Source organism: Bos indicus x Bos taurus, chromosome 19 (assembly GCF_003369695.1).
Source record: "Bos indicus x Bos taurus breed Angus x Brahman F1 hybrid chromosome 19, Bos_hybrid_MaternalHap_v2.0, whole genome shotgun sequence".
NCBI lineage: Eukaryota > Metazoa > Chordata > Mammalia > Artiodactyla > Bovidae > Bos > Bos indicus x Bos taurus.
Genome location: NC_040094.1, coordinates 34,811,079 through 34,823,945, shown reverse-complemented (window position 1 = coordinate 34,823,945; position 12,867 = coordinate 34,811,079). Strand labels below are relative to the sequence as shown.

At 44.6% G+C, this 12,867-nt stretch overlaps 1 protein-coding gene across 2 annotated transcripts in view; it reads right to left on the bottom strand.

Annotated features, from left to right (window-relative positions):
* AKAP10 (A-kinase anchoring protein 10) overlaps positions 1-8,594 on the bottom strand; it is a 43,402-nt gene extending 34,808 nt beyond the window's left edge. The window contains exons 1-2 of one of the 2 annotated variants that reach the window (XR_003507020.1): positions 8,350-8,594; positions 538-585 (exon numbers count right to left, since the gene is read on the bottom strand). Coding sequence is in view for 1 of the 2 variants with exons in the window: in XM_027519741.1 (XP_027375542.1) it covers positions 538-585; positions 8,350-8,437 (136 nt within the window). In the remaining variant the exon portion in view is untranslated. The remainder of the gene's footprint in view (positions 1-537; positions 586-8,349) is intronic. The other variant, XM_027519741.1, reaches the window with a different exon arrangement.
* Between the last annotated feature and the right edge of the window lie 4,273 nt (positions 8,595-12,867).

The following is a 12,867-nucleotide window of genomic DNA, read 5'->3' as shown; positions in this document are numbered from 1 at the left end:
TTTTCCCATTCCAAAATTTTAGTACATTGACATAATGAAATTCGTCAAAACTACATCTGAGATTACAGTCTAAAAAAAAGCAGGCTCTTACCTACAAATAAGGACAATATATTAATTCCAATAAAGAACTCTGAATAAATTTTAAGTTAGGGCCATTCGTTCAAAGTAATAAAGTGAAAACAGTAAGCATCCAGATCCCAGATAAACCTCAGAAAACCAGGCTTTATAAGTCAGTGGTCAGACTGCTCAGTAAAGAGTATTTTCTGCTTTTAGTTTTTTAAAATAAAGTCAACCAATCGCTTTTAGGGAATCACTGAAATGTGTGATTAGCAGGGAGGACACTGGTTTCCTGGAATCACCAGGAGAGCCAATGAATGCTCAGTAAAAGCCTAGCATATGCTGGGTGTTGAAAGATACATCAATTAACAGGGAAATAAGTCACAATCATGAGTAATTATAAAAGAAGGCAGAGAGGACCAACAAGAAGGGAGAACGAAACAGGATTAAAGAGCTCATAACTGCGAAGCACTGACTCACCTTTGACTGACTTGACATCTGGGGTCTTCTCCTGCTCTTTGCTTTTCACTGGAAGAGAGGAGGGCAGCATGATCAACTTCTTCAGCCAAATGCCCCCTCCACTAAAACTCAGGCCAGCTCTATTCCAATAGGCAAATGTGTTCAAAGTTCTACACAAAAGGACGAGCTGCCCTGCAGCAGGGCGGGACAGCTGTCAGGGGAAGTTTCTCTTAGAAGCGACCTCTGAATGGCACTTGATCAAGAAGGCTGAGTGCTTAAGGAGAGATGAGGTCAGGACACCTAGGTTCAAATTTGGGCTCTCCCATGTGATCCTGGACCAGTTACTTTAATTCTTGGGGTCTCAATTTCCTTGATTTACAAAACCTGGTCATTCTTATGAGCTAGTAAAGAGTTATTTCAACAGGCAGGATTTCAACTTTGGTCTGTGGGACCAGAGAAATCACTCTTCTACCCTTGGTTAGGGCGTCCCTTGTAGCTCAGTCAGTAAAGAATCTGCCTGCAGTGCAGGAGACCTGGGTTAGATCCCTGGGTCGGGAAGATCCCCTGGAGAAGGAAATGGCAACCTACTCCAGCATTCTTGCCCGGAAAATCCCACAGACAGAGGAGCCTGGTGGGCTGCAGTCCATGGAGCTGCAAAGAGTTGGGCACGACTGAGCGACTAACACTTACCCTTGGTTAAAAGCCTGCAGAATGACTGTGTGATTAAGGCAATGTGTGTAAATGAATGTCTCAGAGGCACCTCCCACCCCATACACCAGAACTCAACATGTACATTCCCAGCGACCTCTCTCAGTACCCATCCCCGTGCTGGAGTGACTGGTGTTTGCAGCTGCCTCAGCTGCATCTGCCAACTGACTCCATCTCCCTGTTGAAACATGAAACTTGGCATGGCTTCCGTGAAACCCCACTCCTCGTTTTCCAGGGGCTCCTTCTCAGCTTATCCCTGGCCGACTTCTCCTCCGCTAGCTGGCAGTTTCTCAGGGACAAGATTGGTCCCCCTTCTCTCCACTCTACTTATGTATGTACTTCCTTGCTGATCTCAGCTATTCTTCAGGCTTTCAATACCACCGACATGCTGTAACTCCCAAAGTACTCTCTCTAGTCTGAGTACGTTTTGATCTCAAATTCATAGTTAACTACCTTTCTGCCATCTTCCATAATTCCACTGCCTAAATGGGACATACCATCTTTCCCCAAACCTGCTCCTAAATCAATCTTTTTCTCCTCTCATAAATGATTCCACTGCCCACTAGCTTCTCAGGCCAAAACTCTGGGAGTCATCTTCCACAGTGTCTCTCGATCACCTCCAAACCACTTCTAAGAACAACTGGTTCCACCACCAAGTACCTTAGAGGTATATTTTATTATATGCAAACTTTAAATTTTGATGTAGTCAAACTTACATTATGTGGATTGAATTTTCCTAAGTCTTATTTCTTACCCCTATATTTTCTTCTATATGATTTCAAACTTTGCTTTTTCAAATTCTGGGCTCCAACTCACCCGGCATTTATTTCTGTATTATCAGGGATAGCAAACTACAGCCCAAGGGCCAAGTCCAGCCCACCACCAGTTTTTCATAGTGTTTCTGTATAGTCTATGGCTACAAGGATAGAGGAGAGTGAGGCCAACCAAATAGCCCTCAAAGCCTAAAATATTTACTATGTGTTTTTTTACAGAAAAAGTTTGCTGACCCCCTGATGTACATAATGAGGAAGTCTTAATTTTTCTTTTCTTTTTTTTTTTGGGCCAGCGAGATAATAAACACAATTTATTGATTAGTCCAATCTTTCCCAAATGAATAGGAACTCTTTACATACTACATTCCCATACATATGTGGGTCTGTTTCTGGGCCTACTGCTGTAATTACTAACTATGTAATAGGCTCTGGCAGAGCCAAGCCCTCTATCATATTCTTTTTTCAAAACTATCTTTCATATTAATTGTAGGACCAACTTGTCCTGATCCTAAAACCCTCATGGTAATTTCTTTTTAAACATTAAGCACTGACTTGATCAATCTGGGAGAGGGTTCACATCTTTCTGGTACTGAGTCTTTCTGTTCATGAACATAGTATACCTCTACTTATTTGAGTCTCCTTTTAGGTCCACTTATATTTTGTAAACTCCATAGAGATTTTGGTCTTTTATTTTTACTGGCTACAGGGATACAACTGAGTTTCAAATACTTATTCTAATGATATATGTGTAAATTTTCTTAAACTTTCTCTGTACAGAATCATATTATCTATGAATAATGACTCTTGTTCCCTTTCCCTCACAAAACTTTTCCATTTTTTTCATGTGTGTGCTATTGTGAAGACAATGTTAGTTTTCTTTTTGTTTGTATAACCCTGATCTATATTCTCATCCTTTTAACTTTCCTATGCTCTGTTAACATTTAAACAGTATAGGTTAGGAAACCAATCTGAAGATAACCATCCCTTTATTGTCCAGGTCACTCATTTCTGTTTATTGTGATTACTCTTCTTTATTTCCAAAAAAGAATGTTCTTAAAACTCAATTACAACTACACACCTGTTGACTTCTCCTAGTAATTGTTTATTTTACTTTATGCATTTTGAGACTGATTTTAGGTGCAAACCAGTTCAGAATTTTATCTTCCTAGTATTCTATTCATTTTACCATAGTTTACAGGCTTTTTTTTAGCCCTAATAGTATTTTATGCTTTAAAGTATTTCAACTACTTCACAAGCTTTCTTCTCTTTGAATCCATTTATTTTCAATTTCTCTATGTCTTTATGTTTTTGTTGTGTTTCTGGTAAATAGCTGGATTTTCGATTATTATCCAACCCAAGTCATTACTTTTTAGTCCACCTTTCAATGGACTTTTACTAGATTTTTAGCCATTGAGACTTTATTTACATTTATTGTCGTTTATTTCTACCACCTTATTTTGCACTACTGACTCTTCCTGTATTTTTTTAAATTATTATGAAGCATTTAAAACAGAGGCAAGACAGGTTTAACAAATCTTAACATTACACCATATATGCTTCAGAAAATTTTTTAAAGGAAATAAAACATTGCAGGTACAACTAAAGTCCCTCTGTGACCTCATTCCCTTTCTCCCTAGAGAAACAATTTCAGAAAGTGAGTGTTCAAGGTTTCCATCCACACTTTTACTATTTAACATATTTATGTTAAGCAATATATAGCATTGTTTGAAGGTTTTAAACAAGTGGTTGTACCAATTGCCATTTCCAGCAGCAGCATATCCTAATTAAATTTTGATACAGTCAGGCTTTAATCTCAACTCCTAAATCTTTTCAAGAACTCCACTCCTGCAAGTAACATTTCTTTTCTGTATCATTTTCTCTCTTTCTACTGAGTTCTTTCTATCAGCCGACAAACAAGCTTAGCATCTTTTATTTTAAAAATAACAACAAAAAACACCCCTTACCCTAAAGACCCCTTTCAGTTATTGGCCTTGTTTTTCCCTCTTAACTGCAAATTTCTTGGTTATTCTTTTTACTTTCCCCACTTCACATTCTCCCCAAAACCCGTTCCACTGACACTACATTTATAAAAGTCATCAATTACTTCCATGTTATCAAAATTAACAGCTATTTCTATTTACCTCAACCTTGTAAGTGTCATTAAATACAATACTCCCTACTTTTTGAAATACTATCTTCTCTTAGCTTTCAAGACACTCCAATCCTGTATCACTTGGCATTTTCTTTTGAGTCTCCTTTGCCAACGGCTCATGCTCCTCAACTTAACTTCTAAAAGCTCAATTAACTCCAGTGTTCTCTCCTGGTCTACAGTATGGCAGGAAATGCTACCTCCCACTGAACTCATTCTCCCCTTCTTAGCAAGAGGGCTGTAGCCTGGCACACAGCTGGCTAGCTTCTCTCCATTTCCCAAAGCCCTTAAGTTAGCTGGGACCACATGACTAGGTTCTCAGCAATTAAATGAGAACAGGAGCAGTATGTGCCATTTCTGGCCAAAGCTTCTCTTTTCCCTTATCATGGGTCAGAAAGCTAACAGAAAGGGCTATGACCTGGCTTTATAACATGGAATATACCTTAAGAGAAAGAGGAATAAGACAATAGTAGGAAAATGATCCCTGAATGGTCAGGAAGGAAAGCCACCTGATGACAAGGGAACTGGACTGTTACGCAAGAGAGAAATAAAGGCCTATCTTGTTTGAGCCATTGTACTCTGTGTCTCTGTCATGGAAGCTTAGCCTTTCAATGTAACTAATTCATATACTGTATGTCTTCCCTAGATAATCTCACCCAGTCCTATGTCTTTAATCATTATTTATGCCAAATACTTTTAAATTCAGATAGAGAACTCAAGTTCTGAGCCTTTCCAGAACTACAGACTAGTACATCCAACTGCCTCCTTGACAGATCCACATGGACTCACAACAACTGAAGGAGAACTCTGGATTCTTCCTATCCCAAACTCTGAGTTTTCCACAGCTTTCCCAGTTTTCCCTCACTCCAGTCACTTACTCAAGCCATGCTTTCTCTATCTCCAAGACAACCCCATTGCCCTCTTCTCTCGGTCCTTAAACTGCAGCCTTCTGTCTGTCCTTGAACAAAGCCAGCTCATTCCTACCTCAGGACATTTGTACTACCAGTTCCCTCCAGCAAGAATACAGTTCCTTTCACCTTTGCAAGGCTGGCTCTTTCCTCATTGAGACTCAGTTTAAATACCATCTTCCCAGACAAGCCTTCCCTCTCTATCCAAATACAAACTGCCATCTGGTAAGCTGCCCTATATCATTGTTTAAATTCCCTGCACAGCATTTATTACCTTCTGGAATTTTTCTTATTTTCATTCACTTACTCAACAGATATTTACTAAATTTCTAACTTTATCCCAAGCACTGGTCTAGACTTGAGGGTACAGCCATGAACAAAAGTAAGCTTCCTTCCTAATAAAACACATGAGTCAGCAGATGGTGATAAACGCTACAGAAAAAAAAAAGCAGGGCCACAGGAAGGGACTGTAGGGGCTGGGGGCTGCAATCTTCAGCAGGCTGGTCAGAGAACCCTTCACTAAGATGTCAATTAATCAAAACCCTGCAGGAAAAGGGGGAAGAAAATAGGCTTGCATCTGTAGGAAGAGGTTTCCAGTCAGAGGGAACAAGTGCAAAGGCCCTGAGGTGGGAATGTATATGACAACAAGGTGGCCAACATACATGGAAGGGTGCTGGAGAAAGGGAGCAGATGAACACAGAGGAGAAACAGGACCTAGATTATGTAGGGCCATGTACAGGAAACCACCGAGGGCATCTGAACAGAGGTGTGGTATAATGCAGTTTGAAAACACACCAGGGGGATCAAAAATGGAGGAAGGGAAACCAAATTGAAGCCTAAAGCAAAATAACGCTGTTTCCTTGATCTTCATAAAATCGGCTTCCTCTTGACATTTAACCTGAGATCTGAATGACATCCCCTCAGAGGACTTCACTAACCACCCAAATTAAACAGAAATGCCAGGGTGTTCACGGTCAGGGATGGTGAGAAGTGACTGGATTTGGGCTATATTCTGGGGATGACCTAAAAGATTTGCTGATGGATCAGATATAGAGTAGGAGAGACAGAGGTTGAAGAAAGTACTAAAGTTTTAGCCTGAGCAACTAAAAGGCCAGAAATGCAATTTACCCAGATACTGAAAAACAGATGAAGGAAGGCTAAATCTAAAGTGAAATTTTAGATACAGTAAGTTGTTTATCAGTTGACCTCTTAGACATCTATTGTTGTTTAGTCACTCAGTTGTGTCTGACTCTTTGCAACCCCAAGGACTGTAGCCCACCAGGCTCCCCTGACCATGAGATTTCCCAGGCAAGAATACTGGCGTAGGCTGCCATTTCCTCCTCCAGGGGATATTCCTGACCCAGGGATTGAATCCATATCTCCTGCACTGCAGGTGTATTCTTTACTGCTGAGCCACCTGGGAAGCCCAGACATCTATTGTGTAGAGGTAAAAAGTGGACCAACAGCTGGATATGGAGTCCGGATTCAGGAAAGAGAATCCAAGCTGGAGATGTAAATCTGGGAGTCATCGGCAGATAGGTGGTATTTAAAAATGGTATTTAGAAACTGGATGGGAGCCCTAAATAGGACCCTTTCCAGTTTCTATTCTTGCTATATCCAGTCTCCAAAAAACATCTAGAATGATCTTTACAAAGCAAAATGAGATCAAATCACTCCTCTTTAAAATTTTAAAATATTGTCTCTGCACTTGGCATAACACCTTGCCGTGACCTACAAAGTTCTGAATCATCTGATCCTTGTGTACCTCTCTGAACTGCAGTCACAGTGGGCTTCTTTTCTCTCTTGAAGGACATCAAACTTTTGCCATCCAGCCTTTGAACACTATTCCCTGTGCCTGGAATGCTCTTCCCTGGCCTCTATACATTACCTCTTGCTGTTCTGTCAGCTCTAAGTTTCAAGGTTGTCTGCTGAGGCCTTTGACTAACATCAAATTGAAATATGTCTCTTCTCTCAACCTCTCTCTTTCATAACTCTTTACTCAATTTGTAAACAGAGAGAGGGAGAGGTTTATTGTCTACCCCAGCAGACAACAAGCTCCTTGGAAATACGGATTTTTGTCTTGTGCAGTGCTCAAGACTGAGGGCCTAGCACAGTACCTGGCAAAGAGCAGACATTCAAAAGTATCTGCTGAATAAATAGACAACAGGCTATGTGCAACCTGCAATTTGCCTCATTATATCATTGTACATAGAACACTCCTTACCCTAAAAAAAAAACCAAAAACCAACCATTTCAACACTGTCAAACAAATTAGAGAGCTATCAACCATACCAAAGTACCTTACCAACACAGCTTCCTTGTACCATTTTACCACTTTCATTCATTCAGAGTGGTTTTCATTCATTCATCATGGGTTCATTCACTGATCACATGGCATCAGTTACTAAAACTCCGTGTGTACTTAAAAGGAATTCTTTATAGAGTTCAATGGGGTCTTTAGGAATCATCGAATTCTCAGCTGAGAGGAAAGTGGGTCAACATTTTTCTGTTCCAGATGACAGAGTTAGTAGCAGAGCTGTCACATAAACCCAAGTCTGATTTAGTTTAGTGTTTTCCCCAAACCTGTATTTGTCTGGGAAATTTTCCCTGAAGCAACAAGAATCGATACAAGAATCACTATCATCCCAAAAGACCCACATTCGTCCACCCTGGATACGTACCCGTAACGAAATGCCAATAACCTTACCCAGACTCAAAACGAAGTTGCCTCTACTCAAAAAACTGGGCAGCTACTACTACTAAAAACCAGAAATATCAATATAAGCAGTTTGTCTATAAAGTTAGGATTCCAGCAGCAAGTAAACTTGCTAAGTCATCAAAAGGACTCTTCTTTATTAGGGAACTTCTAGCCGTAAGTTATGTCATGTCATTTTACGAACAGCAGAACCCCCCCTCCCCCCCATAAAGGGGAAACTGGAAAAGAGCACTCGTTGAGAAAACAATTTTTTCACGTGTTGCTTTTAGACACAAACCCCTCGATATTCTGAAAAGTCCGAGACTTCCGTAATACTGAAAAAATTTCCATTTTCTGGTATAAATGCACCACCTCCACCCCACCCCCCGCGAAAAGCTGTGTGTCTGCAGAAGGCATGCCCCAAGCGGGTCCCGGTACACACTTCGGGACCGGCCGGCGTTCGCCCGCGAGGAGGCCCAGCTCCTTCCCACAAGCCCGCCGGCCCGGCGCGCAGGCCGTCCGATCGCGCGGAAGCCAAGGCCTGGCTGCCCGAGGGCCCGCCACCCGCCGCCCCAAGCCCGGCCCCGCGCCCCTCGCTACCTTTCCGCCGGAAGAAGGACATGGCGGGGCCCGGGTCGGGGCGGAGGGCGCGGGGGGACTGCCGCGGGGAGGGCCCGGCTCCCCTCATTCAGTAACTGGCCCGGACTTCCGGGTCCGCAGCGGCCGCCGCGCTAGCCCGAAAGGAGACTCGTCTTCCGGGTGTGGGCCCCGCCGCCTCCTCGAGACGCGCGGGCAGCTCCTGCCGCCATGTTACCAAGCCGCCCGCCCGGAGTTCCGGTCCTTCGCCGCGCGGGGCTTCACGGGAGGCCGCGCGCCGGCCCCGCCCCCCGCCACGCCTCCTCGCCTCCTCCCGCGGCTGGGCCTCCTCCAGCCGCTGGGCCAGGGCCAGCGCCCGCGCTGCCCGCGTGACGCGCGCGCTGCCTGCACCCGGCCGTGAACCCCGCGGCTCTCCTGTTTCTGGGCTGTGCGAGGGTGGCCCCTGGCGAGCCCCTGACCCAGCCGAGTGTGGCCCGCACCGCGCTCCTAGGGATCGGACCCTGGCGTGGATCTCGGGATGCGGACTGGGTCCCGGGATGCGGACTCGAGGCACCACCTGTCGCCGCGTCTTCGGCCGTGGAGGAGGTGCGTTGGGCTTATTATAAGACGCGATCGCTGAGAACGCTCAGCTCTGAAAGGACAGCAACATAAAAACCTCTCCAGTATTTACCGGGAGGACTCCAAGGATCATCCTTCTAGCCTCCTTCAAATGCCATTTTCCTAGGAACCTCTGACCTCCCTCGACGCTAGAAGCAGAGACGAACCTCCCACCCGTGGGGCCTCTTCCATAGGACTGGGAATCCCTGTAGCCTCGCTCGTGTGCGGTGGAGGAGCCTGGAAAAAAGTGGCAAATCAATAAATGGGTTTTTTAGTCAGTGAAGTCCATCAAGTGATGGACAGAGCAACGGAGGTCCAGAGAGAAGAGGCAACTGGTCCAAAGTTATTCAGGTTGTCGGTGTTGAGACTAGAACCCGGGGTCTAGTCACGATATAATCAGAGCAGGTTAATAGATTTGTTTGAGTTTGGTCCCTGAGTGGGTAAAATCCCCTGGAGGAGGGCATGGCAACCCACTCCAGTATTCTTGCCTGGAGAATCCCATGGACAGAGGAGCCAGGCGGGATACAGTGCGTGGGGTCGCAAAGTCGGACACGACTGAGCGACCAAACCACAGGGGCATGTGCGGTAACGACAGCGGACATGTATGGAAAGGTCACTGTGCGCAGGTGCCAAGCCCTCCGGACACATGACGACCCTTGGGGAGTCTTGGTGGGAGAACCAAGCGCAAAGAGATAACCTGCCCAAGGTCACGGCCTCACCAGAGGCGAAGTGTGTGGGACCTCAGACCTAGAGAGTCGGCTTCAGAGCCAAGGTCAAGCCTCTTCCTGGGTAAGGACAGTGTCGGGGCAGGAGCAAGAGGCTGCCCCGTCTCCGGGCGTCCGAATGTGTCCTCCCTGACCTGAGCAGGTGCTAGGAATGGACCTCTGTCTGACCGCGGAGTCTTCAAGGGGTCCGAGCGGCTCCCCCACTGATCAGAAGGGCGCTGACCCCAGCCTGGCGCAGGGGAACCACTCTCTAAGGTCTGTGGTGGATGAAACCCGGGGTCCTGCCCCCTTTTCCGGGAAGGGGAGTTCGGCTGACGTCCAGGGCCACCCCAGTGGGGCGGGGGTGAGTCTCTGGGTTCCCGGCTTGGTCGGTGTAAGCGGTGAGGGACTTCCAGCAGGAGTCTGAGGGCGAGGCGGCTGCACTCCAAGCACAAGAAGTGCGGCGCCCTCTCTCGGGAGTACAAATCGAGGAGTGCAAGGCATGCCTCCAGCATCTCTGGGAGGGGAGCATGAGGGATGTGGGGGCAGCGCTCCGGTCCCTCTAAATCTCCTTCCTCTTTTCTCCAACATAGAATCAACGTAGAGAGCTGAGTCCTATCGCGCCTTCCAGTGTGATATCTGCTCTGGAGGCCAAAATTCTGCCACTTTAATTCCCGGGACCAGAAAGCATCCCAGTCAGTTAATAATACCCGTCGTTATTTATAAAGTGCTTATCATGTGCTCTCAAGGGTCTAAGTGATGTATAATCACAGTCTCACCAATCCTTCTCCTTCTCCCCTACCAAAGACCCTGTGAGGTGGCTACCATCATTACCCCCAATTTACAGATGATAACTCAGAGGCTCAGTGAAACCCACCCAGGATCACAAGGCTAGTAAGGGTTAGGGGCAGTATTTCAGTCACTGTCCCTCTGACTCCAAAACTATCTGCTTGTAGCACTTCCTCCTGTCTCCCCCACACCCATAACCTGCTGCTAATTCCTATTTATCCCATGTTCTAGTTAAGATGTCTATTTATTGGGCAAGCATAAGGGGATGAGTGCTATTTAGCAGAGCAGATGCCTTCTGAATCATCACCCCTTAAAGTGTTTATAGGCTTAGGGAAGCTTTAAGAGTATTATCATTTAATCTTCTGGAATGTGATGATCCACACAGGAACAGAGTTAAAATAAAACAAGAATATAGAAATAAACAAGAAAATTCCATTGGCCCAAATGCCCAGTTGTGACAAATTGATACTTTGCATTGCATTTCTAAATTAATTTGTTAGAGCCACTTTAATTTACACATAAAACAAATTTAATTTTTGTGAAACAAAATTGAGTTTTACCAGAAGGAATTTCTTTCATTATGTTCCTAATTTTAAGAGAACCCTCACAGGCTTTTTATACCAGTTATATTAATTATAACAAGCCAGTGAGGTAAAATCAGCAAGTTAATTATCACAAAGCCAGTGCATAAAATCAATCTTCTATGACAAATACTATTTACAGAGGACTTCCCTGGTGGTCCAGTGGTTAAGAATTCGCCTTCCAACGCAGGGTACGTGGGTCCAATCCTGGTTGGGGAACTAAGATCGCACTTTCCGCAGGGATCTTCTCACACCAGGGAAGACCCAGCAAAGTCAAGCAAATACTCTTTACAAATCGAGTGAACTGTGTTCTACAACAAATATTCAAATGCATGTAACTAAAAAAAAAAAAAAGAATGCATGTAACTGTCTATATCAAGCATTTATAACATCAAGGACACTAATCAAATGAAGTGTTTGCTCTTACAGGAAAAGAAAACTCCCTGTACCTTTTAAAGAAGCAGAAATTCAGAACATATACTGATATAACTTAAAATACTCGGGTTTCGCTGGTGGCACTGTGGATTCGAGTTTGCCTGCCAATGCAGGGGACACATGTTGGATCCCAACTACTGAACTCGCGGGCTGCAGCTACTGAAGACCTTGGGCCTAGAGCCTGTGCTCTGGAACAAGAGAAGCCACCACAGTGAGAAGCCCGAACACCACATCTAGAGAGTAGCCCCCACTGGCTGCAACTTAGAAGTGCATGTACAGCAATGAAGACCCAGTGCAGCCAAAAATAAATAAATAAAAATACAGTCATAATAATAATGAAAGAATACTCTAAAGAATTTGCATCAGGCCAAAAGAAAGTGATATCAGATGGAAAGTCTGAGATGTAAGACAGTAATAAAGAGCAAAAAAAGTGGTAAATATATGCACAAATGTAAATAAACATATAATGATAACATTATGAAAGTAATGTGAAGCCAGGGGGCAGAGTCCACATCAGCTCACCCTACCTTATGACACCAAATATAAGTTTGGGGGTCTCCAAGACCACCCTTCGGTTTGATAACTTGCTAGAAGGACTTGCAAAACTCACTGAGAGCTGTTACATACTGACGGTTGTAGCTTATTACTGCTAAAGGATGCAGACTAGAATCAACCAAGGAAAGAAATACCAAGGGCAGAATCCAGGAAGGTACCAAACACAGAGCTCCAGTTTGTCCTCTCCCCATGGGGTCGGACAGCATGACTTTCCAGCTTTGAATTATAATGATATTCATGGAGGACTGCCAATGAGGGGAGCTTACCCAAGGCTTAGTGTTGAAAGCTTTTTGGGGGGGTTCCATCACATAAGCATGGTTATCGCCCTTGTGGCTGATCTCAGTCTTCAGATCCTCAAGAGATCACACCGATATCACATGACCCAAAGTCCCTACGTCAAATCACGTTGTTTTTATATGGCTGGCCGAAGGCCAAACAAAACAGAACACTCCTATCAGACGTGATATTCCAAGGGCAAGAGATGACTTCCCAGCAGCCCAGGGTTAAGGTCAGACTTTCCTTTGGGCAAGTTAAATTATTTTCAATACAAATGTCTAACAGGTTTAAAATTTTCACCAGTGTGGCAGGCCCCTGAAACTTTGTAGGGCTTAGATCTCACCTTCTAGCGTGTATGTGTCTTACCAGGGCATCTTAGAATACCTGTGATTTCTTTCTCACTGGGTTTAGATAGCATGATATCATCAACAGTGGCCCGATGGGATGTTCTGCAGAACATCCAGACAATGAAGGGTTCTTTGGACCTGTACTGTCCAACATGGTAGCCACTAGCTACGTGGAGCTTTTCTGCTGCTGCTAAGTCGCTTCAGTCGTGTCCGACTGTGCAACCCCATAGACAGCAG